At 44.7% G+C, this 23668-nt stretch overlaps 1 protein-coding gene across 1 annotated transcript in view; it reads left to right on the top strand.

Annotated features, from left to right (window-relative positions):
* Prkcq (protein kinase C theta) overlaps positions 1 to 23668 on the top strand; it is a 132221-nt gene that overhangs the window by 72925 nt on the left and 35628 nt on the right. Inside the window, exons 6-12 of the mRNA XM_051151438.1 lie at positions 838 to 869; positions 961 to 1046; positions 2289 to 2418; positions 7416 to 7525; positions 8308 to 8425; positions 10415 to 10575; positions 14465 to 14638. Coding sequence (XP_051007395.1) covers positions 838 to 869; positions 961 to 1046; positions 2289 to 2418; positions 7416 to 7525; positions 8308 to 8425; positions 10415 to 10575; positions 14465 to 14638 — 811 coding nt within the window. The remainder of the gene's footprint in view (positions 1 to 837; positions 870 to 960; positions 1047 to 2288; positions 2419 to 7415; positions 7526 to 8307; positions 8426 to 10414; positions 10576 to 14464; positions 14639 to 23668) is intronic.

Consider the following 23668-nt stretch of genomic DNA (forward strand, 5'->3'; position numbering starts at 1 on the left):
AGATGATTTTATAGTCAACATCTTCATCACCCCAACAGCCCAACTGCCGCATTGCTGCAGTTTGCACTAGACAGCACTACCCTACTGTAACAAATGGCTAAAATGAAGCTCTTGGGTGTCTTAGCCTCGGAGATGAGTGTAACCACGCAGCAAAAGCTATGGTAGAGTGGGAGTGAAATGGTGCTTGCTTCTGCTCCCAACATCTGTGCCTGCTAAGAGACGCTGGTCCCTTGGGCTCCTGCAGAACCTTTACTGCACAAGTCCCACTTCATGGGGTAACATCCAGCCAGCAGATTAGGGCGAATGCTCATTAGCAGGATTTTCTCTAATCACCGACCTCCTTTGCTTCCTTTGTTTGTAATCTCCAGTGCTGCTCAGGAATGCGTCTTTAGACTGAGCTCTGTGGGTGGCTGATTCTCAGGGTCCCAGAATAAGGAAATAAGATAACCTTACAGATGAGCATGCTCATCGGTGTATAAGCCAAGAGTGAGTGAGGTGATGCCTTTTTAAATGAGACAGTGACTTTTTCAGCGAGGGGCATAGAAATTTATTGCTGGGAGGAGCTTGTGATACATTAAGTTCTGGTGTTGTAGGCATATGTTTGCTTGAAGATGCAAAAATGAGAAGGAATTCATCTCATTTAATTGGTTATAAAATAAATTAAGTAAAGTAACGTGAACTTAAAATACCTTCTTGGTAAGCGATGCATGTGGGTTACTGGTCTGAGGAAGCACACTGTGGTCTCAGGGATGTCTGCAGTCCCATTTACCTCTGGAATGTGTCTGTGGCTCATGTCGATGTGAACATGGAATTTAATCCAGCACTGCTTTGTTACAGGGGCCTGAACAAACAGGGCTACCAGTGCCGACGTGAGTACAAAGCATTTTGCTGGCATCCTCGGGGTTCTTTGGTTTGTTCCTTGACCACCAGAAATCACAAATGGCAATTGTCTCTTTGCAGAATGCAATGCAGCAATTCACAAGAAGTGTATCGACAAAGTGATAGCCAAGTGCACAGGATCAGCTATCAACAGCCGGGAGACCATGGTACTGGCATATTTAGATTCCACTTATTTATTCTCTTTGACTTTTCCATCAAATGGGATTGTCAGCCTCACTCTTAATCTCAATAGCTACTAAAAGCTTTGGTGAACACAAGCTGTCTAGACACCGTGAGTTAAGTGTTTTGAAGGGTAATAATTTGTTCTCTGGGTTATCTTTATCTCTTGTACATTCAAGGGGCCATTGTATCAGGGTTTTGTTGTTCACCTAACCCTGGAACAGTACTGCCCCACAGAAATAAGATGAGACACATGTGTGTAATTTTAACCTTTCAATTGGCCACAGCAAAGAAGAAAGAGACAGACAGGGTGTGGTGCTGCAGGGCTGCAGCTCACAGCACTGAAGCAGGATGATTAAAAGTTCAAGGCCTGTGTGAGCTACAGAGTGAGTTCAATGTCAGGCTGGTCAGTTCAGCAGGACTCTGTCTATAGAAAATATAAAGCAGGCGAGCAGCATGGCTTAGTGCTAGTGTGCTTGTCTGGGGTGTGGTGTGAGAGGCCCTAGCTTCAATCCCTAGAACCACAAAAATAAAGCTAAATAAAGGAGGAACAGGTAAAATTCATTTTAGCCATATAGTTAATTGAACCAAGGCTATTACTATTTCAGTATATAATCAGTATAAAAAAAATCAACATAAAAATACTTTACACTATTTTTCATTACCGAGTCTTCAAGCCCTACTATGTAATTTGCACGTGTTTCTCAAGTCTAACTCACCACCTTACAGGTATTCACTAACCCTGTGTGGTTCCTTAGTTCTCATACACAAAGATCAGACCAAGAGTCTCCAGCTGTCCTATCTCGAGACCATTGGGCCTCCTCTCAACATTTCAAATGTTCCTAGACCTTGGCCTAATTTTTGTATTGGCATTGTGCAAACAGCAAATGAGTGCCTCCTTAGCTCCCATTTGAAAAAAACTGCCCATATCCCCTCTCCCTGACACAGTAACCCCATCTGTCAAGACAGATGCCTCAGACATGAGCTATGACCCTGGTGCTTGGCACAAGCTTTGGCACATGCAGATGTGCTCACACATGTGTGCTCGCACCTGGAAGGGCTGCCAGCTTCTCCAGCTGCCTCAGGAAGGTGGTAGGCAGTAGGATGGGTAGAGGACTTATGCTGCCCATGTTCTCACTACAATCACGGTGAGCGATGCATCCAGGAGACTATCCAAAGTTTGAGACCTGGGGACACCCATGCAGCCAGGCCTTCCATCTGTCTTTTAGTTCCACAAGGAGAGATTCAAGATCGACATGCCACACCGATTCAAAGTCTATAACTACAAGAGCCCAACCTTCTGTGAGCATTGTGGGACCCTGCTGTGGGGGCTGGCGAGGCAAGGACTCAAGTGTGATGGTGAGTGCATGGGAGTCATTGTGGGGAGTCATTGTGGGTCCTGTGCGCAGCCCCAAGGTTGCCTGTGCCTCGCGAAGGGACGCAGAGAGACTCTAGAGTGATGACCTCTGTGCCCATCCTTATGTGCCCACGAAAATGAATGCCACCTCCCTGAGACATCATGATGTCTTCATATATGAGAAAGTCAGATTCAAGTTTGAGGCTCAGTAACTTAGGGTCAAGGTCAAGGTTCAATAATTCAAGATCAAAGCTTAATAGTTCATGGTCAAGGTCAAATATCCTGTCCCTATATTTCAATGTTATACCTCTCCCCTGGAGTGACAGGAAGACAGCATTCCTCTTTTGACTGGTCCTTTTGCCAAGGACATTTTAATCTGCTGTCTCCTTAGATTCAGGACTATCCCATATTAATTCTAGCAGACCAAGCTGTGTGGAGCCCATTTTTCTTAGCACCAGCTAATGAGATTTTTCCTGTCACACCATCAAAGAGAAAACATGCAAATGAATTTGTCTAGTGGACGGGTCTAGTGAGAGGAATTCTGGGACTTTAGCTGCAGAGTGCACTTCTAAACTATGGCTGTAAACTCCAAGTGCCAAGAGGAGACTGTACCCAGGACTGACCACCCTCTTCCTTCCTCTGGGGATTGGCTCATTGCAGGTTACTGGGTTATTTCTAAGCTATAATTAGTATTATATCATTTTGTTTTTATTGAATTTATATACAAGCCACTCTTCGCTGATAATGGAAGTCCTCAGACCTACAGTGAAAAGAGAAACAAGGCATTCTTGATCTAAAATTCCCAAGTTTAAAAACTGAAATGCTATAATTAGGGAGTCACAAGGACAAAAATGTCTAAGAAAGAGTGGCAAAGCACCCCACCTTTTCAGGTGAGAGGCAAAGCACCCCACCTTTCCAGGTGAGAGAGAAGGAGAAGGGGAACTCTGGGTGATTCACAAGACCGTTTCTTACCGCAACAAAGACCTTTCTGGTGACAAATTATTATATATATCGGCCTTTCTGTAAAAGTAACTTTTATTCCTCCTGGCTCAGTTGTTATCTGGGAGGCTTACTTCCTCCTTATGCTGGCCTAGGCCTAGTCCTGGAAGCTTCTGGCCTCTGTACAATCGAGGCCAGGCCTAGAATGGTTTTAGCCTCAGAGGCTTACTGCTTAATAAATTCACCCTTGTTTTTTCTGAGCTCTGGCCTGGCTGGTTCAACTCAGCCTTTTGGGCTCTAATTCTTCTCCCAGCTGACTTATTTAATCTGGCTTCTCTCTTGGCCTGGAATTGCTCTGCTTGGCCTCAAAATAACTCAGCAAGCTCTTCTAATCTTTTGGCTTCTTCTCATTTTCTGCCTTGTTCTGTCTTCACCTGAGTTCTCTCTCTGTGACTCATCTCTCTATTACTGTCCTGGTAAAACTGCCTCCTCTCTCCCTAAAACTGCCTCTTAAGTAGCTTCCCTTTCCTCTCTCTTCTCATGAGAGTTGGGTGTATCCTATTCGGTCAAATCTCTGAGTTGTCACCTTTCTGCTACTCAATTAGACATCACTTTCAAACATGGGCGCTTCCTTCTACAAACTAACTTTACCTTTGGTTGGGATTAAAGGCATGTACCACCACACCTGGACCTAAGCTTTTCTTTACTTGATACTTGCTCCTTACCAGGCTGGCTTTGAACTCAGGTCTGTTTGCCTCTGTCTCCTGGATTAAAGGCATGTTTGTATTCCAGCCAGATCGCACACAGTTAGAAGGTCTTTGGATATAATCTCTTGCCAGAGCAGCCATGTTCTGAGTTACCACACCTCTGCAGCCATGTTCTGAGTTAACACTCCTCTGCAGCTTTTCTTTACTTTGCAGCATTATCTGTTTTCTCTTCTCCTTTAAGAGCTGGAGATGTCCTCCTAAGCATGAAAGTCCATCTTCTTCCACCTCTCCTCTTCATCAGCTCAGTGGGGTTCATGTACCTGGTGAGCCCCAGGAATGGCACCTTAGTGGAGGCAGGAGGAGCAGCGTTTACAGACTGTTATCATGGGGGTCACTGGCAGTCAGAATGACCTTAAGAATGTCTTTATGAATCCCAAAGTCCTGTTTGTGTCCTTTCCTCCATATGCCTGTTTGTAAAAACAAACAAACAAACATGCAGGACTATGGACAATATTATTAACTCTTAGGTGACAATGATTTTCTAATATCCTAACTGTGTAAGCAGAAAGGCAAATGACAACACTCTCACTGCGTGCTCCTCCTGCACCACTTCACGGTAGGCTTCGCTTCCTCGGAGCCTTGGTGCCTACTTGGCAAGCAGAGCTGCTCTTGCCAGCATGATCTCGAAGCTTAGAACTTCCCTGAAGGTTCCCTGCGTTATCTCACAGGGATATTTCCTAACATTCTTTCCTTCCCATTCCATCCCCTCCCCCTCTCCTACTATCTGTATTTCACAGAATCCCCTTCCCTTTTTTCCCCCATTCCTTCCCTCCCTTCCCCTTCCTCCCTTCCCCTCCCTCCCTTCCCCTCCCCCATTTCAATCTCCAGGTCTGTTTTCCCGTATCCCCCAGTATTCCTGTTTTCTCCACCAGCCTTCATCTTCCCTTTTTTGACTTTACTCATCCCTTCCTCTAGTTCGCTTTGTCCCTGTCGTCTCCCTGCCCCAGCTTTACCCCACCTCCTCATCAGCCAGCTCCTTGAGGACCCTGCTCTTTCGGCCTCTACGCTGTCTCCTTTCTCTCCCCAAAGTAATTCCCATGAAAATAGTCATCAGAAGGCATTATTTGCGCTCACAGAGGTCAAGTTTCCACCTGATAGGTTAGTAACAATGGGAATAAAGGCCTTTCTTCCTGACTGAGCATCAAAGTCAAGCTTTTAGACCTGGCAGCAATTTTAAGGAGCAAAGTAAAATAAAAATCCCAATGTACCTACTTCTTATTTGGTGTCTTACTTACATATACCTGTACTCCCAGGACTTGGGAAGCTGAGACAGGAGAATGACCAGTTCACAGCCAGCCTGGGCTACATGGGCAAGACTCCGTCCAACATCAGCAACCAAATATAAAAGTTGTAAAACCTACTAAACAAATCCGATATAGTCATACCAACAATGCAGATTTTTGTAGTGCCACCATTAAAGATTTTAAACATACCCAGAAGATTTTACTTTATCCTTTGTAGCAAATGAAGCTTATTTACATAATAACGTTTTGTTTGTTTTATGATGAACTATCTAGAAAAATGTGGACCACTTAAAAGATAAAGGCTGCCACAATTTTGCCTTGAGATCTTAAAGTTCTGTTTTATCTTCAGTTGTGTGTCCCTCTGTGTCCGTGGAGGTCAGAAGAGGGCATTGGGTCCCCTGGAGCTGGAGTCACGGGAGGTCATGAGCTGGATGACATGGGTGCTGGAAACCAAACTTGGATCCTTTCCAAGAGCAGCAAGTGCTCCAAACCACTGAGCCACCTTCCAGCCCCACCTGGATATTTTAATATATAACAATGCAATAAACTTTAATGGTGAGAGAGAAGTTGTACTTGCTGATCTGTAGCCACTGTGTGAAGCTCTTTGAACTTAAGCAGTGAAGATTAAAGTTTGGCTCTTAACTGCCCGATTCTACTAGGATAATGCTTGAGTAGTTTGGTAGACGCCAAGTGCCACCTGAGGATAGAATTCCAACCACTGGAGCTTAGAGTCCTTACTCTAGTTTTCCTGTTAATTGTAATGGAGATCTTTCAAAAGAATTTTTTTTCTAAAAACTAATAACATGATGTAATAGTGGCGTTTATCCCCTATAGGTAAAAGGGGGGAATCCTGGGGTAACAGGAAGTTTAAGTCAGGCCTTTATTGTATTATCAGGGCTTGTGGATCCGAATGCTTGTAGGGTCTAAGAGTTAGAAGCTGATGTAGACAGCATTAGTCCTGGAAGGGGGGGAGGAGCCCTGAAGATCCCACTCAGAAACCCTTGGGGCAAGGTTAGCTGTGATCAGGAAACACCATCCTCCCCATTACTGGTGCTCACATAGTGACCACGTCTCTTGCTTTTTCTGTGGAAAAACTAGAAAACCACATCTCACAAGACCTATGGAGATGACAGCACTGTGCTCTCTTCTCTGAGGCGCTCTCTCTGTTAACTGTGTCACAGGTGTAAAGTCAAGATGCTAACTCATATGTATGAAGTTCTGTTTTCTTTATGACCTTGATATTAAAATTAAGCACAATTCCAATAACTGTAGGGGTCCTCTGCCCTTCCTGTAAATGCATCCTGCAGATGCATGTGTTGGGGGGGGGCTGAAAACTGAGGCATGATCTCCACCCAGCTGTCAGGCTGATGTTGGTATCACCATGTACACCCCAGTGATGAAGTCTGTGACTTTCTTCTCATGGCTTCTGTGGAAGGCTATGTGGTTTCATCCTACTGCCTGGGTCCAGTCCTTCTAGGGGTACTGCTATAACCTGGCACTGCTGTCCCATCAGAAAGCTTCCTTCACTCCTGGGCACACAAGTGTTTGAAATTTTTTTCCCCTTCCAAAGTCCCATCCAGTCTCTTAGTTCTGTTCACAGGAGACACAGCCATCCTCTATGCCCCCATTTCATGGCCCCATTATCACCAACTGGGAAGCTTATTAACAGTACCTCCTCCTAAAGCGAGCCCATGGTCTCTGGGCCTCTTTCCTCCTGCCCACTACTGTCCCTTAACGAGCCGTTTTCCTTCTTCAGGCTGAGGCCACAGTTGAGGCTTCATTCCCAAGAGTGGAGAAGCTCCACCCAGCACAGCTGGGAAAGGTGACAGTCCCCAGTGGGAAGGTACCTACTTGAATCCTAGCATATTCTAACATTATCAATAGAACCAGTGTCAGCATGGTGCTCCTATCCATGGTCCATCTCAGCCACAGTATCAACTGCGGACTTTCTTGCCGGGAGATGGGACTGATGAGCCCTCATGAAGGTGTCATTTTGTAGTGCTCAGGGTCTCTCTCGCTGCTCCTCATGGACTGCTTTCTTCCTTTCAGCATGTGGTATGAACGTCCACCACCGATGCCAGACAAAGGTCGCCAATCTCTGTGGTATAAACCAGAAGCTAATGGCTGAAGCGCTAGCAATGATTGAAAGCACCCAGCAGGTAAAGAAGACGTTGAGCTGAGGATATTAACCCTGTTGAGCTGATGATATTAGCCCCCTGTGTCCACTCAGCCAGGGCCACTCAAGCCCTTCACTTTCTCGCTGTGTCTACCCTACAGGATGTCCCTGAGTGTCCTTCTGAACACTCGCCTCGATCTTTTCATCTTTATGCCCATATTGCCACCTTTGAGAGATACTCAGTGAATCCATACATCTGTCTGACTACTTACAATACCTTAAATTTTTCGTAGAATGCCAGGTAGAGAAAAAAGCAAATTCACTAAAGTTCTTAAGGATTTACTGCCAGCTTTATATCTATATTTTAGGGCTGTCCAAGAAGCTGAAGGAAAAAAAATATCTATTTACCAGAATCATCTCCAGAATTGTCTCAGGACACTCAGTCTGGGCAACTTTTGTCTGGCCACTTATGCCTTGTCATTGGTTAAATTCTCATCTCTTCCGAACCAATGCTCATTGAGACTTGGCATTATCTTCTATATTCTGTATTTTCACTGACCTTCTTTTCTGACCTTATTTGTTATAGAAAGAGGCTATTTGTATGGCAGCTTCCAGCTAGTTCTCTTTCAAGTGTGCAAAAGAGCTAAGTCCCTGCTGCTGGTGCATTAAATGCAGCAGATGCTTGCAAGACCAAGGAATGTTAAGAGGACTGCAGGGAAGAAAAGCTCTGGCTGCCCCACACATGTTGTCCTCAGGGACAGCACAGTGTGCTTTTTGTGGGTGGGAGATGGTGGTTGGGTTGTCTGACCCTGTTTTATGACCTAGGCTCGCTCCTTAAGAGATTCAGAACACATCTTCCGAGAAGGCCCGGTTGAAATCGGTCTCCCATGTGCCATGAAAAACGAAACCAGGCCACCATGCGCACCGATACCTGGGAAAAGAGGTAGCTATCACAGTGGGTGACTGTCCACGTCAGTGTTTGATGACAGTCGACTTGACCCTGCAGGCTCTAGATTTGAGTTCTTCGTGTCCTAGTCTAATGGACTTCATTTGTCTCTATTTAAAGATTACAAACCCAATCTTCAACCTCAAGGCCCCTACTTTCTTTTCTTTTCTTTCTTTATTTCTTTGTTGTTGTTGTTGTTAATTAAAAATACATTCATTTCTCATACAATATATCCTGATGATGTTTCCCCCTCCGTTACTATTCTTTTAAAGAGTAAAACTGAAATACACCCAACTAGGATTTCTTTGTGAGGGGGTTGCTGGTGGTAGGGTTCGAGGATGTCACATCCTGTCCACGTTAAGTGGTTTTACAGACACTGATCTACTGTGAGGCAAGACGAGGAGGGGGCACCGTTACTGCTGCTGTCCTGCACCTCTGAGACTCCTCGGTGGGGTTTCAAGACAGAAAGAAAGAATCGAGTCAGACGCGAAGCCTTAGCCCTCCTTTCACTTACTGCTGGAAGGTAGTTCAAGGGAAAACGCAGCTGCATGGTTCTGGGCTCCGAATCATTTCAACAAACATTATAAAGTATGCTCTTTGGACTTAAAGAATATTAAGCGGTGTAAAGGACTGGAGAGATGGCTCAGTTGGTAAGTGCTTGTATTACAAGCAGAAGGACCTGAGTTCAATCCCCAAGCCAATATTTTTTTTTAATCTGTACATGGTGATATATATCTGTAATCCCAGTGTATCCCTGGGTCCCACTAATAGCCAGCCTTGCCAAGTTGGCATGTTCCCCGCCAGTTTAGAATCCTGCCTCAAAAAACAAGGTAGATGGTACCTGAAGAATGACAGTTGAGGCTGACTTCTGGCTTCACACACACACATGCACGCGTGCGCACGCACATATGTACCCCCTCACATACACATATTCATTCACACAAAGAAATAATGTTACTGTGATTGTTATAAGGTAAGGATTCCCAGAATCCAGACTAAATTGATGTAAAATTTTAAAAGAAAGATTTAAATCCCATCTCAGAGGATTTCTAAGAAGTTAGGAAGATCAGTCTCAGTGATGATGGTGCAGACAGCATCTTGCCTTGAAGACCACAAAACACAATGTGGTCCAGATCTTTAGCAACCAGCCCAACCAACCAATATCTCTCTCTCTCTCTCTCTCTCTCTCTCTCTCTCTCTCTCTCTCTCTCTCTCTCTCCTTCTCTATCTCCCTCTCATCCCCCCTCTCTTCCTTCCTCCTTCTCCCTCACACACATAAATGCTTAGCCTTTGATAGAGTCCAGTCTATTTTTCTTTTCTTCTTATTCTTTTTTCTTTTTCTTTCTGTTTGTTTGTTTTCGTTTTGTGTGTGTGTGTGTGTGTGTTTGAGACACTGTTTCTCTGTGTATCCCTGGCTTTCCTAGAATTCACACTCTAGACCAGGCTGGCCTTGAACCCACGGAGATCCATGTGCCTCTGTCTCTGACTCCCAAGTGCTGGGATTAAAGGTGTGCACCACCACAGCCACCTTAATCCTGATTCTGAGTCCACTATTCCTTTTTTTTTTTTATTAATTTATTCATATTACATCTCAATGGTTATCCCATCCCTTGTATCCTCCCATTCCTCCCTCCCTCCCATTTTCCCCTTACTCCCCTCCCCTATGACTGTGACTAAGGGGGACTTCCTCCCCCTATATATACTCATAGGGTATCAAGTCTCTTCTTGGTAGCCTGCTATCCTTCCTCTGAGTGCCATCAGGTCTCCCCATCCACCATTTCTTAAATTAGACCATTTCCCAGGCTATTGGCTAGACAGAAACTCATCCCATATCCCAAAGAGCAGATGTAAAGACAGGTGGAGAGGGGCTAAACTAAATTAGATGGGACGTCAGACTGAGACTTGGAGGAAGGAAGTGGGTGGGTGCCCTGAGTGTCTACAGTGACCTTACCTGTTCACATTTAACACCTGATCTGCTGTTTTCAGAGCCCCAGGGAATTTCCTGGGAGTCCCCTTTGGATGGGACAGATAAAACAAGCCATCCTCCTGCACCGGAAGTGACCATGCAAAGAGTCTCTCTGCAGCTGAAACTGAAGATTGATGACTTTGTCCTGCACAAAATGCTGGGGAAGGGAAGTTTTGGCAAGGTATGCCGCCAAGGACTTCACACCAAAGCTCCTAGGAGGTGACAATAAATTCCTAGGACCAGACGGTGTAAATAAGTGGCAAGAGCGCGCCCTAATGTGCCGTGAGAGGACAGAGAACAGCCACCATTAAGTGGGGAGCTGAGTGACACAATGGTAATAGCAGTCTCCATTTCCTACGGGTCTTTGGCCCCGAGGCCATTTGCTTTAAGCCTACACATATCACATGCTCCTGAGTTTGAGCACCAAAGAATCAGAAAAGTGACCATTTCCTGTTCACACTGGTTTTGTTTTGTTTTGTTTCCATTGATTCTTCCCCATGCCTAGAGTATTGTTTTGCATCTCTTGTGCCTAAGGAGTGACCTCAGTTAACCTTAATTACCCATTTAGAGGCCCATCTCCAAATATGTTCACACTCTTGAAGTACTAGGGACCAAGATTTCACCTTGACACGTGAAGGGGAGGAGGGAGAAGACACAGCCGAGACACTGACTGTAGTTTGAGGGCTGGAGAGATGGCTCGGCAGTAAAGAGCCCAGGGTTCAACTCCCAGCACCCACATGGCAGCTCACGATCATCTGTACTTCTGGCATCCTCATATAGACATAAATATAGGCAAAACATCAATGCACATAAAAATAAATTTAAAAAATTTTAAACAGTCTATAGTTTGAAGAAGTCTTAGAATATATACCTTGGGGAAAGTCCCCGTTCCCTACCCCTTTTGCTTCTCACTGGCTGGAGTAGAGGGAAATAACTTGTCTCTGTCAGCCATTGAGACAAAGTACAGAATGAGGAGGAGAAAAAGAAAACAAGAGAGAAAGGGAGAGATGTGAAGAGAAAGAAAGTATCCTCAGGGTTGGGGCAGCTTAGTTGATGACGTGCTTGAGTGACAAGCTTGAAGGATTCAAGCTCAGTCAGTCCCCAGAACCCACATAAACAAGTCAGGTTTGGTGGCATGTGCCTATAATGCAAGCACTGGAAACACGGTGACCAGTGGTTTCCTTGGGCTTGCTGGCCAGCCAGCCATGAGTCAGTTCCAAGGAGACCCCATCTCAAAAGCCAAAGAAAGGTGGACAGCTCCTGAGCAACAGCAAGTGAGGCTGAAGCCTGGACTACACACACACACATACATACATGCACATGTGTACATACACACATGCACACACATGCACAGATACACATGCACACACACACATACACACATATGCGTGCTAGCGCATGAGCACACTCACACTCCACAGTGTGCATATGTGCAGTCATACACACACAACCGCTCATACACTCACAAAGAAATTTCAACCGTTTGTACCAACAGAAAATTTCCAAGTTACCAACTATAGGGGATGTTATAAAATACAGGCTTTAAGGTTATGTAGTTGATTACTAGGGTTCCTGACTATTTTTCTAGTGTCAAATGGAACTCCAAGAAAAATTTTAACCAAGGGCCACTATCCCATGACTGTGGGAGTCCCAAACCAGCTTTACACTAAGCACCTGCCGGCCAGACTTTGCCAGCAGTGTCTACCCAGTTTATTTAACAATAAACAAACTCAAGTGCACCCGAGCCTCCACTGCGACTGAATAATATTATGTTCCAATATGTTTGCATTTGAACACTAATGCATTTTCTTTTCATAAAACCTACTCTGCCCTGCAAGCTGTAGCTGGGATCCGTGAATAATTTTCAGTTCCACAATAGTACAAACCACAACAGTTCATTTGGTGTTAATCTGAGTGTAATAGGCAATTTTACAGCCAGTGTTTTTTTTTATAATTTAGTGGCAATTAATGTGCAATTATAACCTGTTACAAAAAATTGAAAGGACATTATGTAGATGGCAATTGCCTTCTTAGCTCTTACTTTGCAGCTGGTTTTAGGAAGGTTTAGTAAAGGAAACAATTACCAACAGGGTGCTTTTGTTAATGAAATGTTTCTCTTTCTTGGTTCCCATGTGGGTTTCTACACTAGAGCAAGGTTAATAAGAATGGTAGTAAGCTAAAGACACACACCTTAGCAAGTCTCCCCAGGGACATTCTGCGCTCCCAGAACTTTCTTACTCTGTGCCAAATGCATGGTGCCTTTTTGCCAGACCCTACACTCTGAGAAGGCGGACGCTGAGCTCACCCATATCTCCTTCTGAGAAGACTAAGAGGGAATTTGCATTTCATCATTCTTCTAGCTGTCTGTGGAAAACATGGCTTCTAACCAAAATGGTAGTCTTCTACTTTTTTCAATCCGCCTTTAAGCCAAGGCTGATAAATTACATCACTTATCGTCTGAGTTCTTAACCAAGCTCCAATCACTCTACCGACTCAGCTATCAGAAGCAACTGTTTGGCTCTTTAAAAAACAAAAGAAGCATAGTCGGCCCAAGCTGACCTCAAACTCACCACACAGTGAATGAACAGCCTTGGACTCCTGGTATTTTTATTTCCACCTCCCCAGTTCTGAGAATGCAGGACTGCAGAGCATGCCTGGTCTATGCAGTGCTCCGGATCCGAATCTGGGCTTTTCTGCACATTAAAGTGAGCGTGCTACCAATTGAGCTACACCCACTGCGTGGGATCATTTTAAACCTTGACCCTTGTAATTTCAGTTTGGAGCCATTGACTTTGACATTTCCTAAAAGTCAATAAAAGGAACAAATGCTAAGAGTATGCTTCTGGGGCTCCAGAGATGGCTGAGTCCTGAAGAGAACTCGTTTCTCTTACAAAGGACTGGAGTCACCACTGGCTGCTCACCATTGCCTAGAACTCCAGTCTCTCTCTCTCTCTCTCTCTCTCTCTCTCTCTCTCTCTCTCCTCTCCTCCTCTCTCTCTCTCCTCTCTCTCTCTCTCTCTCTCTCTCTCTCTCTCTCTCTCTCTCTCTCTCTCTCTCTCTCTCTCTCTCTCTCTCTCTCTCTCCTGGCTTCCTTGGGCACTTCAACGCAACCCATGCCCATATTCAGGGACACACACATTAACAGAAATAAAAAGTAGCATAAAATTTAAAATACTTTTAAAAAAAGTTTTCTTAACTCAGTTAGAAAGCATTTTATAGCTTATTGAGATCACTTTACTTCATCTCAATTGGTTGTCACCATAGTCCTATAAATCAGTGAAAAAGTAAGTCCCCCTACCCACACAGACCTTTTAAAGCTCAGGAAACTGAAGCTCAGAGAGTCGATGGCTTTGCTCACATGCCCATAGCTATATAAAGGCATGTCCTTCTAACTGCCGAGGTCCTCTCTTGCCTCCTTTAAAAAAGCTAAAGCTGTTTAAACTCTTAATTATATCCCATCTGTTAACATATGAGAGAGGGAATCAAGTGGGGAAGTAAACTCTGGGGTTAGATCTTCCCCTGAGTAATTCCATGAAATTGAGCAGGTAACGCTTTAAGCTCAGGGACAGCATTGTTACCCTTAGTGCCATTGTCATCGGTGCCTATCGTGCAGTGCTCAGAACTGAGAATTATCCTGAGCTCTGTCAGTACAGCTCAGGGTTGCCTCAAACTCACCATGCAGCCGAAGATGACCTTTAACTTCTGATTTCTCCTTCCTTCCTTCACCTCCCAAGTACTGGGATTAGAGACGTGGCCACCATATTTGGTCAAACCTAGGGCTCCTTGCATGCTTGGCAAGCATTCTACCTACTGAGCCACACCCCAGCCCCATGACTTCTCATGCATTAAGACACACCTTCCAAGTGCATAACAGTTTAGAGAAACCCTTGGGAAGGGAGGGTGATCTGAAGCTCTTAGTGACATCCGAACAGTGGGACGCTATCCAGACAGAAACCAAGAGAGGCTTTTTCTTTACCCACCCAGCACAGGCCCCTCCTAACCCTGCTTTGTCTCTTTAATGAGTAGGAATCCCTATTCTGAACCAGAGCTGCCGTCTCCCTTCCTTGTAGGTCTTCCTAGCAGAGTTCAAGAGAACCAATCAGTTCTTCGCAATAAAAGCCTTAAAGAAAGATGTGGTGCTGATGGACGATGATGTAGAGTGCACCATGGTGGAGAAGAGGGTTCTGTCCTTGGCTTGGGAGCATCCGTTTTTAACACACATGTTCTGCACATTCCAGACTAAGGTATGTTTTTTATAACCTTTAGGGGTCCTAATCAGGTCCCTTTCTTATGCCAGTTAAGGAATTAAAACACAGAGAAATTGTGGGGCTCAAGACTTGGCAGCAGAGAAATTTCAAACGAGCGGGAGGACGCAGTTGAAGAAATGCCTTCCCTGGGTTTGATGAGACACACACATGCAGCAGCCGCACAGAGGAAAAGATTCTCAGAAAAGCAGAGGGGAAATTGGCGTGTTTAAGTGTCTGTGGGATCTTCCTCCCCTAAGGGTTGGCCAATTTGTTATCTGAACTCTTGTGTAAATGTGCCCTGATCCCTCAGCTGGGGTCCTACAGGCAGGATGAAAAGCCACTCGACCTTTGTTTGAAGCTCCCAGGCCTTTGACTCAGGTCAGGAGGACCAGGAAGAGACCAGCCATCTTGGAAGTTTACTACCTTCATTGCCTAGCCATGGCCGCTCTTCCTGTCTGCCTCCCTACCAAGGGAGTCTGTCTAACTCCTGGCCCCTCACTTTCTGCGCAGAAGCACTTTCTCTCACTTCAGCTTATCCCAGGTGCCACCCCTGTAGTGATGCCTGCAGGCTGAGATGTGGGGTGTTGTGTCCACATTTTTCTTACCTCTCAGTCTGCCCTCTATACATCCATCTCTTCTAAGCACCACGGAAACATGACTTAGAATTGCAAATGTTGTGTGTTGGGGTGGATACTTACTTCCAGATCTGTGTATATGCATATCTTTTATTTCGGTTTGATTTGGGTTAAGAACCAGGCTCCTACGCAGAGTTCCATGCTTTAGTCTACTGTGCATGTATTTAAAGAGGCAGCAAAAAGAGGAAATGGATAAGAGGCATGTTCTCTGTTATGGTCCTTTTAAAGACTATCAAAAAAGGGGAATGTTGCCGAGCATGGTGGCACATGCCTTTAATCCCAGCACTCAAGAGGGAGAGGCAGGCAGATCACTGTGAGTTCGAGGCCAGCCTGATCTACAGAGTGAGTCCAGGACAGACAAGACTACACAGAGAAACCCTGTCTCAAAAAAAACCAAATAAAAAATAAAATAAAATAAGAAAAGAAAGAAAGAAAAGAGAAAAGGAGGATATTAGGATGAGGCCTGTGGGTGGGAGAGGGGAAGTTAGAGGCACACGGGACAGCATTAACAAGGAACATTGGCCCCTCCCTTATGCTGATCTTTTTGAAAGCTGCTCCCGTTCCTGAGGACTGTGCCCCAAACACCTTTTCTCTTATGAACAAAAACTTGTTTTTTCCCCACTCATAATTGTAGAGAATTTGGAATATTCTCAAAGATGTATTCACCATTAATGCTCTGATGTCTTATCCTTCATTCTAGCTTTCCCCTCATTTCCATGAGTTCTGCCAATAAGGAACAATTCACTGTAAATGCCTACCAGTCTATAACTTCTGTTTTTAACATTTCATTGTATTCATTTCCTCAAATATATGGCTATTCCTCAACATGTCCTGATTATAGCAAAGACTTGCTGAATATACCCTGTGCCTAAAGCACTGTGGAGCCCACTGAGACATATAATACAGTGCCTGACCCCAAAGCATTTCATACTTCCTAAGGCAACACTGATGCTGTTACCAGGGAAACTGCGCCTCCCTTTTTGGGTTCTTAGTCTCATTAATAAAATAATTTTAAAGGGACTCCAAAAACAGCACAAGGACAATTTTAATAGACTTTTGAAGAAAAATAAGAAGGCAGGCAAACTGTGAGCCTCACCCTATAGGAAGGAGATGGAGAGAAAAAGGGGAAGAAGTCATGTAGGAATAACAGATAGTTTATCCTAGAACCAAATTTGAGTGGCCATGGCTCGGGAAACAAGGAGCTGTGTTACACCAGGTTGATGTTCCCAACATGGAAGCAAATCCATGAAGGTTTATAGTGGCAGGAAAGAAAGTCATAAATGAAGACATTTTAAAAATACATTGGTGGAAACAATAGAGGTGGGCGGGGGAGGTACAATAAGAGTCACATAGGCTAGTGCCTATGTAAGATGGCAAGGTGGAGGCCAGATGGGGAGTAGTCTCCCCTTATAGGCCTCAGATGCATCTGACAGCATTCTCAGCCCTTCCATTGCTGGAGACCAGAGTTCTGTGAAGTTCCAAAGACTTATATCTATTGGTCAGGATGTTAAGTCTGATACTGAGATGGGCAATCAGTAGTTCTTAGGGGCCTAAGGACAGCCCCAGAGAGATTTGAATTAGGCCATCAGATCAGCAACATTCCAACCTCCATAGTCACTGAAGTCACATTATTGTTTTGTTCTGTTCTGTTTATTGCTTCTTTAGCAATGAAGGTCAGCAGGCAGATGCATGGCCAAAGTGGGGTGAGGGCAATGGGGAATGAGTTAGGAATGCCCGGGGGAAGCATGCTTGGGCTTTTGTCTAGTGTCTGAAAGAATGAGAGAAAGAAGGAGAAGTGAAAATGTCTGGGTTAGGACTGAGAAAGGAGAGCAGGCTCAGCAGTGACATAGGCCAGAAGTTCTGCGGTCGCCACAGAGAAAGAGACTTCTGAAGGGACAGAGATAATCCGCCCTTCCCACTCCCTAGCATGGCTCCTTGATGAGTCAGCTCTCTGGGGTGGTGGGGTGCCTTTCCTGGCCAGCCAGCTGACAACAGACCCAGCCTGACTGACTCTCAGAAGGAGAAAATACTATGATGCAATGTTTCGGGTTGTTTAGAAGGCCAGGTCTCCACCCAGGGCCAGAGGTAGAACCTAGATTCCATTCCTTTGACCAGGAAGACATAACCCTCCCTTAACGGACCTCGACAAAGCCCGCTGCCTCCACCTTTTCATATAGTATCCAAAGCCTAAGAAGCTGCTTCCCTTTCCAGTGTTACCAGGGAGACAGGAGGTGGGCTCCAAAGTCAAGCTTGAGGGAAAGTCCTACCTCCATGCCTCAAATCCTGATGATGCCCAGCTAGCCACTCACCAACAGCTCTCAGCTTGTAATATTACGTCAGAATATAGGCCTGAAGCGGCAGATCAGGGAGAAACTGGACATTAGAGTTAGAAGAGCAGAAAGAACAAGGAGTTGGGCATGGCAGATGTGGGGATTAATGAGAAGAATCCTGTTGTCACCCTCTGGGAACATGGCAGGAATGGCCTTTCTTCAGACCCAGGAGGCAGGCTTACACAGGCAGCACTCTCGTCTTCTGACCCATTCCCCCCTGCAGCCCAGCTTCCTGGGCTTAACATACCATTGATGCACGCACAGTAGTGCACCCCTATAAATCTCAGTACTCAGGAAGCTGAGCTGGAAGGTTATCAAGTTTAAAGCCAACCTGGCCTACATAGCATGAGTTCAAGATCAGCCTAGGCAACTTTGTGAGAGAGCTTGTCACAAGAATCTAAGAAAAAGGCTGACAGTGTGGCTTAGTGGTGGAGGCTTACCTGGCATGCTCTGGACCAGTGGGCCATGTACTCCAGCAAACCCAGACAGTAGATGGATTCACTGTTACTCTCCTAAGGAATCCTGGTCCTCCCTCCCCTCAACCCAGAACATTATCTGGTTGCCTCCTTCCTCCAGAGAGAGCTCCTGTTGGATATCAGAGGTTGCCTAGCTGTTATCTATCAAAGGCATGTGAATCGAGTCATTAAAGATTTTTAATGTTGGCCTAGGGGGATGGCTCACTGCATTATGTACTCACCAAGCAAGCACGAGGACCTGAGTTCTAGCCCCAGGACCCATGTAAAAAGGCAGGCGTAGAACGTGCACTTACCATCTCAGCACTGGTGAGCTGAAAACAAGGGCATCCCCGGGACATCCTGACCAGCCAACTCAGCCAAATAAGCAGGTTATGGACCAGTGAGAGCCTGTCTCAAAAAACAAGGTGGCCAGTGTGCTGGGGAGCCACACCCAGGCTGCCCTCTGCCCTCTATGTAACATGCATTGTGCTTACCTTCTTGTTCTCTCTCTCTCTCTCTCTCTCTCTCTCTCTCTCTCTCTCACACACACACACACACACACACACACACACACACACACACACACCTGCATGCACACACACACACACACACTTTTTAGTATTCATCTATGAGAATTTAAGTAAGTGAAACTATGGTAATTAAGAAAGGGTAGGCCTCTGTGAAAAGGATGAGGGCTGTAGGCTTGGATGCTAAAGTTTAGCCTTAGCTCTGCCTTTCATTGGCAGGACGCTGAAGGTCGCTTGCCTCCTTGCTCAGGATAAAGAGGAAACACCAGTGTGTAAAGGGGCTGCAAAGTAGAAGCCAGGTACTCTATAGGAAAGCACCCTGCTGAGGCCAGGCCAGGGGGTGGGGCACAAATAATTCGTTCCATTGAATCTGAACGCGAACCTGAATAAAGCTCAAAAGACTCTCCAGATTAATTTTCTTGATACTAGATCAAGATGACTCCGCACATCCTTCCCTCTCCGATGTACCATTGGCCCCACAATACAATACAGATAGTATGATCATGAGTGTGACTGTCATAGATAAAGAACAGCTTTTATATTATTTGATTTACTTTTTAGTACATTTCTGTATTTCTTAAATGTCTGTGCTTTCTGTGCCTCATATGGAAGTCCTCGAGGCTTAAATTTGCACAACCCCTTCTCAGGATATGCTTCGACGTGTGGGGACCTGTGTGATGCTGGATCTTAAACCTCTGTGTTGAGCTGGGTGGGTTAGGGTTAGAACACTTGCCTGGCACACTCAAAGTTCTGGGAGAAATGTATAGAAAGGAAGGAGGGAGGAAGACTAGAAGGAGTAAAGGATGAAGGGAAAGGGGAGGGAGGGAAGAAAGGCAGGGAAGGAGGGAGGGAGGGAGGGAGGGAAGGAAGGCAGGGAAGGAGGGAGGGAGGGAAGGAAGGCAGGGAGGGAGGGAGGAAGGAGGGAGGGAGAGGAGGAAGGGAGGGGAGGGAGGAAAGAAAGGAAGGGAGAGGAGGAAGGGAGGGAGGAGAGGGGAATGAAGTGCAGAAAGAGAAGGAAGAAAACAAGGGAGAGACCTACGTTTCATTATTTATTTTTACAATGTACAAGATGGGGCCTGGAGACATGGCTCCGCAGCTAAGAGCACGGCTGCTCTTCCAGGGGACTCGGCTCTGATTCCCAGCCCCCACATGGCACTCACAACAGTCCACAACTACAGTTCCAGGCAATCTGTCACCCTCCTCAGGCCTCTGCTGGGAATGGCGCACACACATGGTATACAAGCATGCACAAAGGCAAAACACCAATACACATACAATTTATTTTTATACACTAATCTTTTTTAATGAGAAAATACATAAGAAAAACTATCCACAAGAATAATTGCCATGAACCTTTCAGCTGAATTCTCTGACAAATAACTTGAAAATAATTGGAAAATGTTGCACAGAAAACTTTGAAACCCACAAATGAATTAAAGGCAGCTGGAATATTAAACATGAACTTTGAGAGTCCAACTCATAAATTTCTTTCAGAAGTCCCTGTTAAATTAAATCACAAATGCTTCTCAGAAACCATGATATGTGAGTTCTATATTTTTCTTCAAAAGAAGCAAGATTCAAAAACTGTTTAGGACTGAGTTACCAAGATTTGCCTGTCATTTTTTTTTTTTTTAAGATTAGTTAGTAAGAAAGAAAAAAAGAGTACCTAATTTGGAAAAATAATATTCTGCTTCCCTGATTTTAATTTTTTTGTTGTTGTTGATGTCTGGTTTGAATGGTGGTTGTTGTTGTTGTTGTTTTGTTTACCGAGGTCATATATGTGCCAGGGTGAACACACAAAGGTCAGAGGACAACTGTGGGAGTATGGGAGACAGCCCTTGCTTTTCCCTTGTAGAGGTAGGGTCTGTCTCATTGTTTCTGCTGTACTGCACGCAGGCACCCGAGAGCTTTTGGGGTTTCTCAGTCTCTATCTCCCTCCTCACCACAGGGATGCCGGGAGGTCAGGTCAGTACGTCTGGGTTTTTCATGTGGGTTCTAGACCTCAACTCAGTTATCAGGCTTGTGCGTGGAATGCTGACCTACCTCCCTGAACCTCCTTTGTAATGTACCCTTAACCAGGCACGGTACCACACCCCTTCTCATCTCAGCACTCAGGAGGCAGAGGCTGAGGCAGGAGAATCACCAAATTCAAAGCCTACGTGGGAATAGCATGAGTTCAAGGCCAGCCTGGGCAACTGTATGAGGCCCTGTCTCAAAATAAAAAATAAGGAAAGGGCTGACAGTGTGGCTTAGTGGTAGAGTGCTTGCCCGGCATGCACAGAGACCTAGCTCCCAAACCTAGTGCCCCTGGTAAAAACAATAATAATGAGCTAGGTGCTCCAAGTTCCCTTGGTCTGTCTCCCATAAAACCGTTTCAAACAGATGGGCATGGCTCCGAAATTGGTTTGAAAAGATGCACGCAATAAAATGAGGTCTTTGTTTGCTTTTAATTTTTTGTAAATTATTTTTCATTAGACATTAAAGTGGATAAAGATCTGCTTTCATTTGAGTCTACTATTCATTAAGGGAACATTAATTAATGAAAGGCCCATCGATAATTATACTTTAAGAAGCATTAATGGGGCTGAAGAGATGGCTCAGTGGTTAAGAGCACTGGCTGCTTTTCTAGGGAACACAGGTTCAAATCCCAGCACCTACACGGAGGCTAACCACTGTCTGCAACTCCAGTGCCAAGCCATATGCTGCCCCTTCTGGCATCCACAGGTATTGCACTCACATGTTGCACAGATACAGTTGCAGACAAATCATCTACACACACACACAAAGAAGTGTTAACAAGCACAGACCTCAAAGATGGTTTCAATCCTACAAGCATAGCTCTGGGTCCTTCCTAGGGGCACGTTTGAATGAATGAATGACAGCCACTGTGAGTGTTACAGGTTTCCATGAAGTCAAGTCATCGCTCCCCCCCTCACCACCACCTCTATATAATGGATGAAAGCTGGATTTCAAAAATGTACACTCTCTCTAAGGTACTTAGAGAGTCTAAGGTACTTAAAAACTGTCAGCACAATTCTTTTAATTTTTTTATTTTATGAGAAATAATAATAATAATAATAATAATAATAATAATAATAATAATAATAATAATAAAAAACAAACAACAACAACAGCAACATTTAGGCCACTCTTGGTTAAACACATCATTAATCCCAGCACTCGGGAGGCAGAGGCAGGCATATCTCAGTGAGTTCAAGGCCAGCCTGGTCTACACAGCAAGTCCAGGACAGCCAAGGCTACACAGAGAAACCCTGTCTTTAAAACAAAACAAAACAAAAACAAAAACAAACAGACAGTGCCACATTTCCTGTTGCAGCTTGAAGGCAGGCAGGAGACAACATCTTTTGAAGTCTCTAGCATGCCTTGGTGGCCGAGGTTCTCCTACTTGCGTCCAAATGCATGAGGTAGAAAAAGAACGCCTTGTACAGATACTTGAAACTTTTTTTTTGCAGTTGGAGGGGGGATACCAGAGGGACTGCAAGACCATTCCTTGAAGTAAGAGGGAAAACTTTTTTTTTTTCTTCAAAGCATGTCATTCTGGCACGTCCATGGTTTAAAAGCAAGAGCATTGCTGGGTGTTGAATCCTGAGCATGTTTTTCAGAAGCTGCTGAGAACACTCTAATCTATACACTCTGGCTGAATGAGGAGCCCTGGCTATGATCACAGTTCTCTTGCAAAGAAAAGACTAAAAAAATCCATGTAAACTGTGTACTTGGCCCTGCGCTAGGCCATAGTGAATGCTGGCCGCTGCCGGACGGTTTTGACCAGTGAGCCTCTTTTCCTTAAGCGCTAGGGTAGATTATTTCAGAACTGGTGACTCACTTGGATGTTCTTCAAGTAGCCCCAACCACCCCTGTCCCCAATGTCACAAAACAGGGTGACTCAGGAGGTGGAGTCACAGCCACCTTATCAAACTTGGTGACATTAAAGTCAATTTATGGTAAACTAATATGCTTGGAAAATCTGACCTGTCCGACGTCACAGAGGGTATTGGGAAAGCTAATGAACAGATATGCAGGAAGTCTTTAGAGTGTAAAAACAAACAAACAAGCAAACAAACAACAAAAACCAGTGTGCCAGAAGTGCCATAGCTTCCTGCACCTGCTGTCTAAGCCCACAGGTGTTTTCTCACATAGTGTGGTTTCGTTCTGCACACCAGTGCATACAACAATAATAAAAGTAAACATACAGGTTCTCCAGACCAGCTGGGTTAAGGATTATTCATGGATTATTTCTTTCTTATTTATATAGTTTGGTTTGGATTGGTTTGGTTTTGTCTTTTTGTTTGTTTGTTTGTTTTTTGTTTTTTTTTTAAATAGGGTCTCATTAGCCCAGACACTGGCCTCAATCTTGATCTTGATATTGGCCAAGAAATCTCTGTTCCTCCTGCCTCCACCTTGTAAGTGCTGAGATTCCCACATGCCTGGTTTATATGATTCTAGAGACGGAACCCAGGGCTTTGCGCATACTCTGCCAGCCCTCTGCCCACTGACCTACATCCCAGCCTGTTGTGTTTACTGTTAGATGGGCACAGTAGCTTCCCTGCTTTCTGAGTGGAGTCTCCAGCTCTGTCCGCTGGGTCTCAAGGGCTGTCTCTCAATTTATAAATATCTTCCCATCTTCTCAGTCCATAACCTTGGAATTGGAACATTGTCCTATATGTTTAACGTGTGGTGCTCTGAAAAAAGAATGAGGTCTACTTATATCTTATTTTAGTCATTACTCTGGTCCTGGTTTCATTTCTTCCTCAGTTATTGAGAATCCTTAAACATAAATTTTGTTACATTATTCTTTGAAATTTTCAAGCATCTTGATTGCACTCACTCCCACCTGCAGATCTCCCCATCACATCTCTCTCCCAACTTCATGACCTCCTCATATAATTTTTAATTGTCACAGAGTAAATAAAATAGTATAAAAAGACAAAATCAAAAATAAATTATGTGAGCTTCCTAGCCTTTGGGGGAAAAAAGTATAACCAGAGAAAAAATAGCTATAATTATTCTGTGCTTTTGTTCCCACCTTGTTTTTCTGGTGAGAGGGTTGGTGTTCTTGATG

The sequence above is a fragment of the Acomys russatus genome, chromosome 9 (assembly GCF_903995435.1).
Source record: "Acomys russatus chromosome 9, mAcoRus1.1, whole genome shotgun sequence".
NCBI lineage: Eukaryota > Metazoa > Chordata > Mammalia > Rodentia > Muridae > Acomys > Acomys russatus.